The sequence below is a fragment of the Blennius ocellaris genome, assembly GCF_963422515.1.
Source record: "Blennius ocellaris genome assembly, chromosome: 1".
Taxonomy (NCBI): Eukaryota; Metazoa; Chordata; class Actinopteri; order Blenniiformes; family Blenniidae; genus Blennius; species Blennius ocellaris.
The window spans coordinates 6,793,857-6,811,427 of NC_137650.1; the positions used below are offsets into that span (position 1 = coordinate 6,793,857).

General features: G+C 43.6%; 1 protein-coding gene across 2 annotated transcripts in view; it reads left to right on the forward strand.

Moving 5' to 3' along the window:
- The window catches only part of LOC308134279 (FERM domain-containing protein 5-like), a gene marked incomplete at its 5' end in the record, with an annotated part of 86,269 nt that overhangs the window by 52,533 nt on the left and 16,165 nt on the right, over window positions 1–17,571 (forward strand). The window contains 3 exons of one of the 2 annotated variants that reach the window (XM_080501946.1): window positions 13,232–13,336; window positions 14,345–14,387; window positions 14,520–14,598. In XM_080501946.1, the coding sequence (XP_080358072.1) occupies window positions 13,232–13,336; window positions 14,345–14,387; window positions 14,520–14,598 (227 nt within the window). The remainder of the gene's footprint in view (window positions 1–13,231; window positions 13,337–14,344; window positions 14,388–14,519; window positions 14,599–17,571) is intronic. The other variant, XM_080501947.1, reaches the window with a different exon arrangement.

Genomic DNA, 17,571 nt, shown 5'->3' on the forward strand with positions numbered 1-17,571 from the left:
TCCTTATCGTTGCTTCACAATTGCTGAAATGGGGGATTATTAGTAGCCTCTCGCACACACTGAACACCCAGGCATTGCAAATACCAGCAGACACAGGAGGAAAACACACAATAGCGACACAGTTAATTGGAGGACTTTGTGTTCCTGTATTGCCGAGAGCGGACGGAGGGGGTGGGAGGTTCGGGCTCTGCGACGTCGTGCCTTCACAGGTGTATTACTGACATTCACGCCACAGCAACAGTATTTCAGCTCCTTTGATTCACGCGTGTGAGACAATGAGAACCCAAAAGGTTGCGTGGGGTTTCTATTTTCACTGCAGGGCGAGTCAGCAGGCCTGTCCGGGCGAGTCAGGCTGCATGTCGGTTCAGTGACATACAGACACACTGACGGAGGAGACGGAGGCTCGGCCCGGTGCATCCTGGGAAATGCCCTGATCAGTTTTAGTCGACGTTTGCTTTGGATTCGTGAACACGGGCTCTTTTTCTGTGTGCCAGAGACAAAGCTGTGGAGGTATTGGGTCTTTTGGCTGAATTTATGATGAAACCTTTTTGGGGCGTCAGTTGGTTAATTTAATTATATCCTTTTTTTTTTTTTCAGTCAGGGCACATAAAATTACTTTTATGACTGTTATTCATTAGCTGAGTGCCGCTAACAAATCACATTAAGATGAGTCTTTACATACCTGCAGCTGAAGGAGAATGGGCAACACAGCAAAATCATAAACAAAATAAACCCCACTGTGTTAGCTGACTCACCCTTTGTTATTGTGAAGTTAAGTAATAGACTTATCAAGTCACAGACAGGAAGCCAAATGTGTTCTACATCTTTATGTTTATTGTAATGAGCCCCAATCAATCTGACCAGTGATCTGATCAATGTCTCCGTAATGACACAAACGTTTTCTGAAAAGAGAAAGAAAACAAAAGCTATTGGAGCAAAAATGCTTACGCATTTGAAACAAGCTTGACTGTTTTGACATAAAATAAATGAGGTTTCAGAGGTGGAGCCCCGCGATACAGAGTCAGTGACGGGACATGGATTCGATGCAAAATGTGCTGCGGCAGCATGAATCAGCACTCGCGTTGCAAATATTCCCAACATGGCTGAAAAATTCATGCACATCTCGGGGATATATGAATCTGCTGCATAAACAGAGAAACCGGAGATAAATTGCAGAAGTGGAGCCAGAAGCCCTGCTGAACCCTGACATGTTGGTGCATCTGTTCTCAGATTTGAGCTGGAGAGTACTCTTCTTCTTCAAGTTACTGACAGCATTTACTTCATTATCTTTAAGATGTACTCATACCTGGACAGGCTTCAGCCCTCAGGACCAAGTTAGACAGAGTATCGATATGGATGGATTAAATAGACTTATATAAAAAAAAAAAAAATAACTGCACTTCTCATTGGTTTAATCATGAGAATAATCATTCACAGCATACCATAGCTGTTTGCTCATGAATAATTGCAGTCAAACTTTGTGTTAAATATTTTCAGTATCCTGCATGTTCCAATACTGTAGCTGGCCAAGGATAACCAATCTGAGGGAAACGTCTAAAACATCAGGACTGTGGCCCTCGAGGACCAGAGTTGCCCACCCCTGACTTAAGGTGTAGGAAAGAGGCTGTTTTCACGTTTACACAGAGTTTTATAGTGGAGGGGTGGTCCTCCGTCGGGATACTTCCTGTGACCTCTCTGGGCCAATCACAGTGGAGGACTCCAGACCCCCAGCCATCCTCCTATCTTCAAGGTGGACTCAAACCTCCCGTTTCCCAGCTTTAGATTGAAGTCACTTCCTGGTCCATGTTTACACAACAAAAGCTTCTGTGTATGTCTGAAATGTCGCTCCTTTCTCCTTGTCTATCGACTTTCACTGAACCCCGGATGTGTTTTGTGTAGCAGCCATGATAAGGACTGTCTGAATTCTCAATAAGCAAAGGAAAGGAGGCTTGTTACTTCCTTTAGAGCCTCCTTTAGCGTAGGAACCACTGATGCTTCCTTTATAGCTTCCTTTAGCATAGGATAGCACTGATGCATCCTTTTGCAAAGGAGGCGAGCCATGCTGCCCCACAATTCCTTGTGGCTACAACATTTAAAGCGACCCACTCATCCGCGCATTTACTGAAAATCACGATGTCATAAAAAAGAGCAGATCATGTAAGTTACCAAAGCAATAATCTGCACTGAACAACTTTAAATCATCCCAAACCCAAACGTGCTTTTTATATTCCATTTTCAGAAACTTGTAGTTCTTCCCCCACCACAGGAGACGTCATTAAGTTGGGCCACCGTCACATTATTATGACGTCACTCAGTGAAAGTGTCCGACTGCCACACCAACGTGATCGCCATTCACTAACTCCTTTAGGAAGCCTCCTAACTCCTTTCTTTAACTCCTTTAGGAAGCCTCCTAACTCCTTTCCTTAACCCCATGACATTATCCAGGGGGTTATGGTAAAGTCGATAGATCAGGACAAAGGAGGGACACTTCAGATGTACCCATTGTCTCTCTGATCTATTGAGGCCAACATGGCAGTGCAGCAAATGGAAGTGAGAATTTAAGTGAAAAAAATTGTTCAACAATTGACAGTAAAACATGGAGCAGTGACAGTAATACCAGCGAACCCTCACAATGTTTTCGCCAGCAGGTTTCTGCTTTTTTTTATGGAGATCTGCTCTGATTTTGAGTGAAATAAAAGCCTGAACATGCTTCATAACAGATTCTCACACTGCCTTTAATGATGCATCTCGACAGGCCTTGACACAGATTGTTGTGACTGCCACACGGAGCCTCCCCTCAGTGCAGCTCTGCTCCCGTCCTCTGGTAATGTGGAGCTGCGTTCAGAGACATTAATCACTGCCATCCGGCCTGCTTCCTTCTCCCTCCTTCCTCTGTTTGGTTTTAGCTTTCTCTTCTCTCCCCCCCCCCCCCCCCCCCCCCCCCCCCCCCCCCGTCTCATTCTTGTAGATCTGCTTTTGACTTTCTCTGACCATGCAGTTCTGTGCTACTGATGTGTGCACAATGTCTCCTCTAAAGGGCAGAGGGCGATATTTTATAGTGTCCTGTGCCATCGGAGAAAGAGGATCTATCCTATGTGTGCTGTGCACCTGGCACATGCCTTCACTGTGCAGCGCTGCAGAGTCAAATGGTGACCAAGCGTAGCAGCTACAGTACGTACTTTAAAATGATTTACATTATTTCAAAGAAAAAAAACCTCATTACTACACACAGCTTGGATCCCAGCTCTCGAAATAGTCCATTCAATTCCAAATCATTTTGTTGCTACATTTGACCTTTTAGTTCGATTTAAAAACTTTGGTGAAGCCAAGCCAATCTGTGAAACACAAGCACTGTGAAGGTCATACATCTAAAAAACACTGTTGGTCTGAAGGCCCATATTTCCTAAAAGGTTTAGCAGACCAAAGCTTCTGTTTATGTTTATGAAGATACACAGCTATTAACTATTATAAGTACTGAACAATGTGGTTCTTGTTTTGAAGATTAACATACTGAAATGCTGTTGTTGATGTGGCCTGATTATATTCAGAATGACACTCGAACAAACTGGGGAACAAACTCTTTTGTCGTCTTGGTTTCCTGCTTAGAGGTAGACGACGACATTACATGAAGGAGCAATGAGAAGAGAGTTGTCGGTTCATATGACACAACCCTGTGACGTGTCAGAATGTGTCGATCCAAGCGTCTGCCATAATCAGATGTATTCAAACAAGATATTTTGGCATCATGTTGCTCTTTCTGTAGCTCGTGGTTTTGGACATGCATTTTGGGACTTCGGTACATCTTAACCTTTTGTTCACAGGCCTGAGGGGGGCGACGATTAACAATATGCTGGCTTTGTTGTGATTCATAGTTTTGCTTTGCGATACAGTTTGTTGTTTCCTATTGCATTAATTCAGTTAAATCAAAAATAGTTATTTAAAATGTAGGATTCAAAGGCTCTACTCAGTTTTCAATGAAGTACCTAACCCCTGGATGGAGGCTCTGATTGTTCCCTAAACCAAATTATGGTATGGACAGACACACAGTGCAAAAGTGCAAGTCTCGGGGATGCTCATGTACAGTCGATTTTAGAAAAAGATGGCAGAAAAAACAGTGCACCGCTTACTCAAAGGCGTCTAAAATATGTGTCCAGTAAATGGTCATGCACAGAGAGGTTTTCACTGTTAACGCACCTTAATGAGGCCACAGCCTGCGGCAGCATGGTGCTGCACTGTGAGTCCTCTTAAGGTTTAAATTTCACTTTACACCAAGGAGTCAAACATCAAGGATCAAAATCAGTTTCTCTGTGGAATAAATCCTTTAATGAAAAATCCACAATCGGATTTAATTTCCACAAACAAGGAGCGTGATCATTTCTGAATGTAAATAAATGAAGATGAATGATTATTTAATATTGAAAATGGAGTAGAAAATGAAAGCTCTTTGGTGAGACACGGTTTCAGGAAGATGACTGGAGACCAGTCAGTAACTGATGCAAAAGGGGTTATTTATTCAAACAGATGCAGCTGGAGCTCCACACATGCAGACACATGAAGAGACACAGACAGGACTGGCCCCCTCACCTCGTTCGCCTGTATTAAGTGGTTTCCTGCTAATCTCCTTTCCTCCAACGTCTGGTTTCTGTGACAGAGACAGACCTTAGAAGTTCCCCATAAACAAAGTGATCGACAACACGCCAAACCCTCTAGAGTCCATGAAGTCTGCTCATCGCAGCCGGAATGACACCAGCCTGACAATGGATCAAAATATATGGGCACATCTGTGAATTCCTGGCTGTCTTTTGTGCACATAAGTCTGAAAATCTAAGAAAGGCCTTAAGATTTTCCATAACAAATCCCTCCTTTTTGATTGTGAGATCTGCTGCGACCAAACATTTTTTACAAACTCAAGATGAAAACTTCAGCACATAAGATGGAAAAATGCTTTCACATCTACAAAACACATTCATGATGACATGCCTTCATTTCCAGCAGACACTCTTTTGCATCCATTTATTTTCTTTGAATTTAACGGTCACACAAACTCACCCTTGACTCGCAGCCCCTCCGAGGAACATAAACGATCCATTCCAACGCAATTAAAACACATAAGAATGTGCAGATGTTTATCAAAGCTGCTGAACGGTCTTAGAGAATGCACCCCAGAGACATTGAGCCAGGAACCACGCCCAAACCTCCTCCTCCCCACAGGCCAATCCGGGAAAAGAGTAAAAGAGCTGGTCTTCTCTACACCTGAAGTGTGACACAGAGACACAGAGCACAATGTTACAAAGAAATACAATGCAATGCACTTTTCTTTCTTTTTTTTACCCTTCGCTGTAACAGCCTAGGGGTTTTTCTTCATTTGATACATTTTTTTGGTCTTGAAAAAGAAATAAAATGAATCTTTATTGAAAATCAAAAGCATCAAAAGATAACAGTCGATGTTAAGTCACTTTCTTCAATGAGGTGTTGTATAGTGTAGTAAACAACAAAAATACAGTGACACTGACTATCTGAAATCCCTGAGCGTTCGTTATCATTCTTTAATCAAAGTAGAATTGAGTATCACTGAATAGCATACTGATTAAGATACTTATTAAGATTGACAAAGATTAACTGCAACTATTTCTAATCTCGTTTAAGACTTCTAAGTGATTAAAACATCTCGTCACTACTGATTAAAACATGAACCTCCTCACTCCACGTCGTTCATGATCCACTTCAGTCTGAACTCATCTCCACCTATGGGTGTCCTGATGATCTGAACGGCCTGAACTGTAGTTCTAGTCGCTCTCCTGCACATGCATTTTACCATTGCAGTCCACACAGACAATCACCAGTGCCAGAGCAATGATACCCACCATCACAGTCACTAGAAACCTGATCAGTCCAGTCCCCCAGTATCCAAGCACACCTCCAAAACGTTTAAAATCAAAACCATGTGAATCGTGAAGTTCATTGATCCCGTGAGCCATATCATGAGCCAAATCCACCACATCACCTGCCGCATCAGAGATATATGCACAGCAGTCCGTACCAATCACCATACACACACCTCCCTGAGCCGCCAGTACCATATCCAACGCCATCCGATTCTCCAAAGCCACTGATTTGACCTCCTGCAACTCCTTGTTTTCTGCAGCAATCGCTCTGATGGACACATTCATGTGATTCTCCAGCACTCCGCTCAAAGACTTGATCTCCTGCTGGTTAGCATACACACCGTAAAATGGAAGCATAACATCAAACACCTGCTGAACAGGAGACAAGCTCTGAACCTGTTGATGTAAAGGATGATACAACCCCGAAACCCTATGCTGTATCGACTTTCCTGATCATTGGTACCAGATAAGCCAGATAGCAACTCCACTAAAACCAGGTGTAACACTGTGAGGTGTACCACCTCACCACAGATCATCTAATCTTCTTCTGGCAACTCCATCCATGCCAACTAAAACTCCACCACCACCCGACAAGGGCTCATTCCTAAATGCTCTCCTGGCACCTTTCCTTGCACCTGAAAACATCCAGACACAATAGTCATTGCGTGAACAGTAATCGGGGGGTGATACCTGGAACCATCTCTCAATGGAGTAGAGCTTTCAAATACCGGAGAGGCACAAAGCTTAATGTTAACTGTCACTGAAAACAGTGACTTGACTCCTGCGCATGCTTTCTCTAAGGCATCTAACCAACAATGTGGACACTTGTTCCTGTGGAAAACACACCTGTCCCTCTCTGTACTGCAAACAGTTTATCTCTGCTAATGCTAACTGAACTCTGCCTGCAAACTCTCGTCACATGTACCTCTGGATGTGTGTGACCCGTAACAGAACCGTTTGATAAAAATCCTGCTGGTAGATGTTTTCGGTTTATTTCTCCCACCACCAATGTTATGATGTCCTGATACCTGGCTGACCTGCTCTCTCGTGCATGTAATATGTTGGTGTAAAACAGTCTTCAGGCCCGTCGTTGAAGGCAGACCCCACACCACACCAGTCAAACAACCTGTAATCAGCTCTTGTAAAAGGAATTAGAGTTAACCAACAGTTACTCAGATTCTGACTCCTGGCGTTGTCATGCATAATCTGTATTGCCAAGTATGGTTGCTTAGTCTTCTTCGAGCGAACCCCTGTTCGCTAGCACCCCCTGTTTTTAAGCAGATATTTGGGGTATGCAATATAACAGTCATTAACAGTACACCTATGCAGTAAGTACAATGCCTGTTTCACTGATCTGGTCTTCCTCTCCATCCCGTCCGAGCTGAAGAATTGATCGTTGTCGTCATCGTCGTCTGGACCGTTGCTGAGCACCGAAGTGCTCACCGCTCCATTATTAGAGTTCATGTGTCTTGGACCTTCATCCATTTTGGTAGACAGGTTAGCCAACCTGTCTGAATCTCCATCCTCACCCTCTCCTGCACCCGCAGTGAGGGAAATCATACCGTGGATCCCGAATCCCAGCAGTAGGATGATGGACACCCATCCTCCTATTCACTTGAAGTATTTGCATCCTTCTCTAAGCCTGGTTCGTCCGGGGTGAATAGTGCCACTGTGTCGCATGGACCCATTCCTCTCTCCCCTCCACCTTCAGAGCTGTTCTCATCACGAGCAGCACCTGGTATGGAACCTTCCATCTGGGGGACAGAGACACTTCATCAAGATATTTGATCAACACATAATCACCCACTTGGAAAGGATGAATTGGTTCATCTCCTGGTCTCGGCAGTCTCTCAGACACCTGTAGATGAAATTTTCACAATGTTTCTGTTAGTTTCCACATATATGCAGTCATATAGTCATCAGTCCATAACAGAGTTGCTTTGTGTGGTGTCAAAGGTGGGCCTGCCCCTGTGGATATCAGCCTCTCCATCAACACCTCATGTGGGCTAAGCCCTGTTTTTACACTTGGTGTTACACAACTGAAGTTGGCCATCGACACATGATGACCACACTGAGCCGTCTTTTCAGAAGCAAAATGGAATCAGTTGTACAGTCCTCAGGTGTAGGTGAGGCGATGAAAGGATCTTTGGTATACTGAATAATTGTGCTTCCTCCCATGAGGTGCAGGTCCTCCAGGTCACGCTTAACCGCTGCTGCATACACCCCCGGACTCTCCACAAAGCCCTGGACTAACCTAGTCCAAGTCTACTGTTTACCCCTGTAGGTGAAAGCAAACAGATATTGGCTGTCTGGGTGCAATGGAATGGAAAAGAATGCTGAGCACAAGTCCATGACTGTGTAGCACGTGCTATTAGAAGGCAAAGAAGCCTAAATGGTGTTGGTATCTGGAACAATCTGTGTTGCTGGTACAACAATGTTGTTCATTGCTTGCAAATCTTGAACAAATCTCCATTCATTTGGTCTTCCCAGTTTTGGGATCAGCAGAATTGTTGTATTACTTGTATTACAGAATTGGTGTAGGACCGGAAGTTTCAATCAACACCCCTTGTTCAATCAGGCATGAAATCACATCAGCTATTCCATCAATAGCCTTTTGGGACAAATTATTTTGTCTGATCATTGGAAGTTTAGCATTAGGTTTAACTGTAACTGGGTGGTTTTGCAGAAGCTATTAAACCTACATGGTTCTTATGTTTGGCCCATAAACTGGCTGGCACCTCAGCCAAAGCTGAAGGTGCATCAAACTGAATCACTTCAGGTGGTTGTTGTAACACAAATGCACTGGGACGCAGGGTAAGAGGCTCCTTTAGCCGTATCAGGAACAAATCTTCTCATAGATCTGTAACAATGTTGTTTTTTGACTCACCCACCGATGCCATCAAAGCCTCACAGCGCCACTATTTCACCCACTCTGTGCGGTTCACACCCTGTAGAAACATCCAGTTACATGAGGACATTAATTTTTAACATCGTACCACACATATTGTTCTTCCGTCAACAGCACTGGTATTGCACATCCTTGTGGTCCAACAAACATGAACTGTTCACATAACAGTTGTTGATCTGAGTCCAAAATAAGTTTTGCCTTATCTTGATACAATTTAGGAGGATTAAAGGCCACCGTACTGTAACATTTCTTCACAGGTCTCATTGTTGACATCAATGAAGCACATTTTGGGAATTCTTTTGCGACTCATTTTTTACGAAAAAATGCTGCTGCTGTTTTGAGATCTATGTGGACACTCCCTAATCCAATGTAACATCCCCCCACATCCGTGACATGGTTGCCTCCTGTTCCCTTGTTCCCCCTCCCCTTCTCTGCTTTTGGGGGAACTGGGACATGTTAACCAGCCCTCTGCCAGAGCCTGAACTCACAGCCGTGGCTGGAGCTGTCACTGCATTGTTGATGACATGGCCTGGAGCGGGTGTCGGGGTGTTACATACCAAGCTGGAACTCACTGGATTGTACATCTGCTGATTCATCTGGTTAACAGAAGAACATGGGTTATCATTTGCAAACAATTGCTGTCGGTACATCAGCGTCAATCATTCAATTGCCTCCTTCCACGGTTTAGTTTGCCAATCCGGATGTATCAATTTGAAATTCTGTGAAATTTTAGGCCGTACATTATTCAACAGCGTTTGCACTGCAAATCCTTGATTCTATTCTATTCAATCCAGCCCAACTGTCCCACATTGTAATGAATCTGTCAATGTACCGAGGAATTGATTCCTCATTCTCTTGAATACAATGAACCAACTCGTGAAAAATCATGAGATACTTTCACGGATTTGAGAACCGCCTCCTTACATTTCCCATCAAGCCATGTAAACATAAGTGCCATGTTGCCACCAGCAGCCCACAATCCCTTATGGTCATCCACCGGAAAATCAAAAGACTCCTGGCATCCAGCCCATTCCTCTGTGTACGAAAATAATATCAACTGTTTCACATCTGGTGTTAAGCAATTGTAGATGGTACATGTACGCCTCAACCAACTCAAATATACGGCAGGGCGCTTTATTGGATCAGGAGCACATTCAGTCATATTTGTAATCTCTGCTGAAGACCCCGGTTTGCACATGGGCACATTACCAATCATAATCTTCAGAACATTAAATTTTGTCTCTGCACCTGCCCCATCCTCCAACTCCCCCCCCCCTCCTCCTCTGATTCCGGCTCATCCTTCCTGAACTGCGCCCCTGCGCTTCCTTCTGACTCACCACTCCATTTTCTGTCTCTGCGCCGAGCGGATGGTGTAACCAAATCCCCCAACAAACCCAAAGCAGCTGCTGCCATCAACAAAAACTCAGTATCTTTTCTACTTTTCTCTCCTTTCTGATCTCCTTCTGATCTCATTACGTCCTGGTTCTCTCTTCTCTCCTTCTCTGCCTCACTTCCGGGCATTGCAGCGTCTACGTATCTGAAAACACAGAAATTTCTGGCGCTTCCGCGAATGGACATTCCAGTGCGTCAGATGCGCTGTCAAAAACACTCAAATTACACAACTCCAAAGTCCGACACAAGTGGTGGGTTGTCTGCAAATTAGCTGGTTGACGCTTCAACCATCCAAACATCATAGCTTGTACTCTCTTTTTAGCACAATCGGGAGGATTTAGCGTAATTTTGGTCATTTCCAGGGATCGCGTTTGAAACACAGACTCCAAGATCGCTACGTGTTTCTCATTACACTGAGCTACACTATTGCTTTCAGGTCAGGAGGAGCCCAGTCATGCTGTTTTTCTTTTGTTTTCATAGTTTCTGCAACTTGTCTCCAGACTATGATGCACTGAGACTTGGAGTTTGCGTCCCAAGGAGATAAATCAGCTGATGGCTGAGAAGCTCTCTCTGCTATGTCCAACATGGAATCCATAAATGACCCCTGCACGGGCCACGAACCTCCAGATCTCAAGTAAATCAACACAGTAAACAGAACCACATGATGCCATCCTTTAGTCCTGCCAATCAAACCTGCAGGCGTGGATCGGCTATATCTCTTCTCCAGAACCTCCTGTGGATCTGCATGTTCAATCTGTGGAATTGCTGTGTCATTTCACAATGTGCGAGTGTCATTACTGAGTCTGTTTTTAGTACTGTTTTTACTTTTATTATTTTTTTATTACTTTTTATATTCTTATTGTTTTTATTGTTTTACTTTCATCCATGTTGGACATGGCAGAGAGAGCTTCTCAGCCATCAGGTGATTTATCTGCTTGGGATGCAAACTACTTGACTGTGTGTTAGCCACGTTTACGGGTCAGAACACAACAAGCTGCTTGTTTCAATAAATCCCAAAGCATCTTTAAAACAGTAAAAACTTTCCCCGTTGGCAATGAATTCCTGAGAGTTCATTGGAGAATGGTCTGCAGCCCTATTTCTGCTCCTGTGGAGCCCTCGCATAAATACTCCACAGGCCTGGTACCAGCTTGGGCTGTTCTCATAACAGACTTTTGTTGCTGCACGCCGGCAGTGATCCAACCCTGAAACAATCTGATCACCAGTAACTCGCCACTCGAAGAATGACAATAACAACAGGCTTGCAGAAAGTGACCCCCTATCAGAGATCAGGTATAAAATTCACAATCCCCACACTCGCCCACCATGGTGCTGGTCAACCATATAAATATTGTTAACCTCGGTGGATTATCGCTGTGCGGGTTGAACATCAAATCCTACAGAAACAAGACAAACTGAAGTTCAATGAATTTCTGACCTACAAACAAAAATGACAAACAAATTGAACTGAGGCTTCCTCGAGCCCTCACAGCTCGCCACTCGCTCACAACTGCTGCTCACACACAATTACAAACCAACCTCAGTTAAACACATCCAGCTGGCAACGCTCACAACTGGGCATCTCTCAGGAGTTCTTGCCCGCCACTGCGGGACGACACTTCAGCCGGTATCCTGAGAGCCACTCTCAATAATCAGTCACCAACTCAATCCCAGCAGCATTTAACTGATATTTAGATTCTCCAATTATCCAGCTCCCTTACTTTTGCCATCACTTAATTTAACACTTTAAAACTAATACACTGTAATCCATAACATCTACTCAATCTGTTCTTTTGATTTTGTCAAGCAATAACATGGCAAGGCAGAGTAAAAACATTTTAGTCTGAAAATCTAAGAAAGGCCTTAAGATTTTCCATAACAGAAAATATATATTACATTTATTCTATCTTAAAATAAATTTTTTTTTAAATGTTCCTTTACTGCTGAAGCCAAATATTTATACAAAAATCATTCCTTATTGGTTAGCCTAACTTGCCTGCTCGTGCAAACAAGTCGATTTTGGTGCGTTTTGTTGGTGATCAACAAAGAATAACAGCAGGAGCGACATTACCCACAAATGTGTTGGAAGAGGAAGTCGTCAGGTGACACAACACAGTGACACCGGAGATGAACGCAAATGTTTTCAGCCATTTTAAATCTCATCAAATGTTGTAAATGATTCCATCGGCATGAACTCCTTCCAGGATGTTGCAGTTTGGTAGAAACCTCCAATATTCCACACCTATAAATGCAAATCAGGTCAATTGATGGTGTTTGTTATTTTGTATGCCTGTGACTCTCTCTTCAGTAGTTCCTGTAAATAGATCCACCTCAACATGTCTTTGTGTGCATCATCAGGTTTGTTCCTGCTTCAATACTGCAAACAAATCTTTCAAAATTAGGCTGCTCAATACACGCCTCTTGAATCCATTTCAAAAAGTTAAACTTTAATAAAGTGTAGCTGTCTTTCCTCACAGTAGATTTGGTGTTCTTCACTTTATTTTCTTTGTTTGGAAACAAGTTCGGGACGGTAGAAAAAAACAACAACAATTGAACCATGAATTTCTCCAAATCTAAAACCTGCACACTCATTTCAGAACAATGCGTATTTATAGTGTCCCATCGGTTTTTACACACCTTGTCTCGCTGCTTCTTCTCCTGCTGTAGAAATGTCTCAGAGCTTTTGCAGATGGTGGCTGCCGCAATATGAATATTTGATAGCCTTCATTTATCTCCCTTGAGGGAAGTGAAATATTAAAACACTTTCCGCTGGCCGTTTTGACTTTCTCACAGGCTCCAAAATGTGGTCTTGTTGATCCGATGGGAATAAATGCTGTTGACGTGACCATATCAACAAACTCATGCATGTGTGACGTGGATAGAAGATTTATTACGCTGTCTGAATATCTCGTACATCTATATTAGGCTTTGTGGAAGGAGGCACTGGAGTTATGTCCTATTGTGTTGTCTTTTTAATGTTCTTTGCATCTTTAAAAACCCTGAGTAGTTAGTGCCTTGTGTAATTGTTCTCAAATCTTCTCTCTTCCAGCGGGATGCCAAGGGTCAGTACTTGTTTGACCTCATCTGCCACCATCTTAACCTGCTGGAGAAGGACTATTTTGGGATAAGATATGTTGACCCGGATAAGCAGCGAGTAAGTATTCATCTTCTATCACCAAACCAACCAACATGAGTTCAGGTGGATAGAGTTAGATCCTTTTGTCAGATTGCACGTCATCATTTTTCATCTATTATCGTCCTTTTCTCACCACAAGTGAAAATTTCATTTCATTTTTACCTTAGAAAATGAAACAGAGACCTGGAAAAGTCATCCATCCATCCATAGGGACGAATTATACATACTTGAACATGAAAACACCATTTAGACATAAATCTTCCAGGCGTATCGATCAGAAGGGATCTGTGCACACATATGGAGAATAAGACATCTATAGCTGTTCCTTTCACTTTTGTAATTCATTATTCAGTTTTCCAGACATGCTGTATATTGAGTTTCACAGTCTTCAGAAGCTGAGCAGACTGCTGGGGCTCACAGCTAAAGTTATAAAATTATTAAAATGTTGGTTATAGATATTATCTGTCAAGGGTCCAATGAGCCTCTACATAAGTAGGTGGGCCTGCAGGTTAACTATGCAAGCTGGCAAAAGGTCCGTCAATTTGAATGATATGAAAAGCTTTTATTACATTTCTGGACAAATTCTCAGTGTTTGTTATTTAATGCTCTTTAATCTTTCTATGTTTCCGTGTTTGAGAGATGTCATAAGAATGAATGAAGTCCATCAATATCACAGGTTAGCATATTGGGTTTTACCTGTAGGGACCTCAGCGCCTCACTGTTGTTATTTTATCACTGATGAGAGCCGTGTTCACCTCACGAGGTTGAGCAGTCTGACAGAAAACAGCATTCACCTGATTCTTTGCTAAATAGCTTCCTTCTCTCGGCTCCGCTCTGCGGTGACGGCGTTGGATGGAGTCTAAACAAGCAGAAGGCAGGGAGACCGGAGTAATTCCACTGTGGCCTCCAGCGATAGATTACAAGTCATCAGACTCGGCTGCTGAGCAATCAGACCTCAGACTGACAGCAGTTAAAAGATCCAGCCTTCAAAGTGCAGCTCTTTACTTGTGATTCTCTCTCCCACAGCACTGGTTGGAGTTTAGTAAGTCAATTTCCAAGCAGATGAAATGTAAGTATTTCTTTTTGCATGTCTGATTAGCTTGCCCCTGTTACGTGCTTTCTGTTTTCACCAGACAACCAAATACATAACAAAAAGAGAACTATGACACAGCTTTAATTAGTCTTTGTCTTCTATTTGTAGCCCAGCCTCCATTCACCATGTGTTTGCGGGTCAAGTTTTACCCTCCTGATCCTGCTGCCCTGAGAGAGGAAATCACCAGGTAAGAGTTGACGCGGCTCTGTGGGGTGCAAGTGGGCTTATTTAAGTGTTTTATTTCAAGAGGACCTTTGATATTGTTTATGATCAAGTCTAATTTCCATCTGTGTGTTCACACAGTGATGGGTACGTCACAATAAAAATCAGAAAGGAAATAGTAAATCTCCACTTGCATCACAGAACAGAACCTAAATCTTGGTGCTCTTCTGTGCTTTCAATTTACCTCAACATTGTGACCTTATGTTGGTGAGATTTTGACTTGATAGTATTTACATAAAATCCTGGACTGAATTATCTACATTTCCCTTTTTTCAATTACAAATATCCATCCATCCATCCATCCATCCATCCATCCATCCATCCATCCATCCATCCATCCATCCATCCATCCATCCATCCATTGTCTACTGCTGATCCGGAGCCGGGTCACGGAGGCAGCAGTCCCAGCAGAGTTGCCCAGACTTCCATCACCCCAGACACTTCCTCCAGCTCCTCCGGTGGCACCCCAAGGCGTTCCCAGGCCAGCCGAGAGACATAGTCCCTCCAGCGTGTCCTGGTTCTGCCCCGAGGCCTCCTACCGGAGGGACATGCCCGGAACACCTCCCTGGGGAGGTGTCTGGGTATGCTGGCAGGTGGCTAATGAAGTGGAGTTAGCAGTGTGCTAACAGGTGGCTAATGGAGCAGAGTTGGCAGTGTGCTAGCAGGTGGCTAATGGAGAGGAGTTAGCAGTGTGCTAGAAGGTGGCTAATGGAGTGGAGTTAGCAGTGTGCTAGGAGGTGGCTAATGGAGTGGAGTTAGCAGTGTGCTAACAGGGGGCTAATGGAGAGGAGTTAGCAGTGTGCTGGAAGGTGGCTAATGGAGTGGAGTAAGCAGTGTGCTAACAAGCAGGCCCGCCCCTCCCTACACGCAGAACACGCGCTGTGCGTAGGGCCCCGCGATCCATGGGGGGCCCCATTTTGCGCAAGTGAATTGAATTTCCCTCGGGATCAATAAAGTATCATCATACTCTGCAAATGCGCAAAGGATGCGCGTGCATTTTGCCGAGAGGCGCGTAGGGCACCGCCACCAAGTCAGACCGAGGCAGGAGAGAGAGGGAAAAAAAGAGAGGAAGCGCGAAGCATCACCATCTGACTAATCAGCGGTCAGATGGGCCGGCAGGCAGTTGTTTACAGGTAGAGAGAAGAGAGAGAGAGAGAGAGAGATGGCTTCCAAACGTCAATACAATAATAATAGTAATAATTATTATTATTATTATTATTATTATGTTATTGGAAGGGGGCCCCCAAAATAAAATCCTGCTTAGGGCCCCCACTTGGCCAGGGGCGGCCCTGCTAACAAGTGGCTAATGAAGAGGAGTTAGCAGTGTGCTCGAAGGTGGCTAATGGAGTGGAGTAAGCAGTGTGCTAACAAGTGGCTAATAGAGTGGAGTTAGCAGTGTGCTAACAGGTGGCTAATGGAGAGGAGTTAGCAGTGTGCTAACAGGTAGCTAATGGAGCAGAGTTAGCAGTGTGCTAGCAGGTGGCTAATGGAGAGGAGTTAGCAGTGTGCTAGCAGGTGGCTAATGGAGAAGAGTTAGCAGTGTGCTAGCAGGTGGCTAATGGAGAGGAGTTAGCAGTGTGCTAGAAGGTGGCTAATGGAGCGGCGTTAACAGTGTGCTAGCAGGTGGCTAATGGAGTGGAGTTAGCAGTGTGCTCACAGGTGGCTAATGAAGTGGAGTTAGCAGTGTGCTAGCAAGTGGCTAATGGAGTGGCGTTAGCAGAGTGCTAGCAGGTGGCTAATGGAGTCGAGTTAGCAGTGTACTAGCAGGTGGCTAATGCAGAGGAGTTAGCAGTGTTCTAGAATGCGGCTAATGCAGATGAGTTAGCAGTGTGCTAGCACGCACTAATGGAGCAGAGTTAGCAGTGTGCTAGCAGGTGGCAAATGGAGCGTTAGCAGTGTGCTAGCAGGTGGCAAATGGAGAGTTAGCAGTGTGCTAGCAGGTGGCTAATGAAGCAGAGTCAGCAGTGTGCTAGCAGAGTGCTAGCGGCATCTTCTGTGCTGCGGCCTTGACTGATGGCACACCAGGTTGAACCACTGTGTCCACAACAGAGTCAATATCTTAAGTTTAAACTAAAAAACAAAGCAAACAAAAAAAAAAACCCAAAACAGCCACACAAAAACAAGCCATAAAGTAAGACAATGTCTTAATCTGTCAATCTCAAGTATTTTCGTTTGGAGCTGAAGCACCAAATAAAACGGTAGACATTGTTCTGTCATCAAATTTCTCCAACTATTTGGTGGGCATTTTAGATATCTTTCGAAGAAGTAACACTTCAGAAGTAAAAAGTGTGTTTTTAAACAGTCGAACTCACACAATTAAAGCAAGATATATAACCTGTTATTTCTGTTCAGTATTTTCAAAAAGCTGAAACAAACCAGGACTAAATGGCAGTTATAAAACTAAATCAGGCTTAAAATCAGCAGAAGGAAGACATATTTATTTTCTACTCAATCATCTCTCGTCAGTGCAGATCAGTATTGTTTTATGAACGTTTATTTGCCACTTTAGTGTTATATCTTTGCTGCAGCAATTATTTTAATTGTATCTTCATACAAACAGGCTTGATGAGATGCAACAATTAAGGTGAATCCTGAGACAAGTTAATGGTAAAGGAGCAAATGCAGTGATAATGCCTGATGGAAAAACACGACAGATAGTGAAACTTCAGCCACAACACAACACCAGAAAAACATAAATATCGAGCAAGAAGTGACAAAACACACCGGCGTGGTGTGAATAGACTCCATTAACATTATAAATCAGATGTGGTGAGAAACATTCCAGGACTTTGTTTGCACATGGATTCATAGCAAGGACATGAATGTAATGTAAGAAACATGATTCTGAACATTGTGAGGAAATGAAACACACGTGGGGAAACACACCATAAAGACACAAGTCAGAGCAGAACATAAAACATAGCATAACAAGGATCTT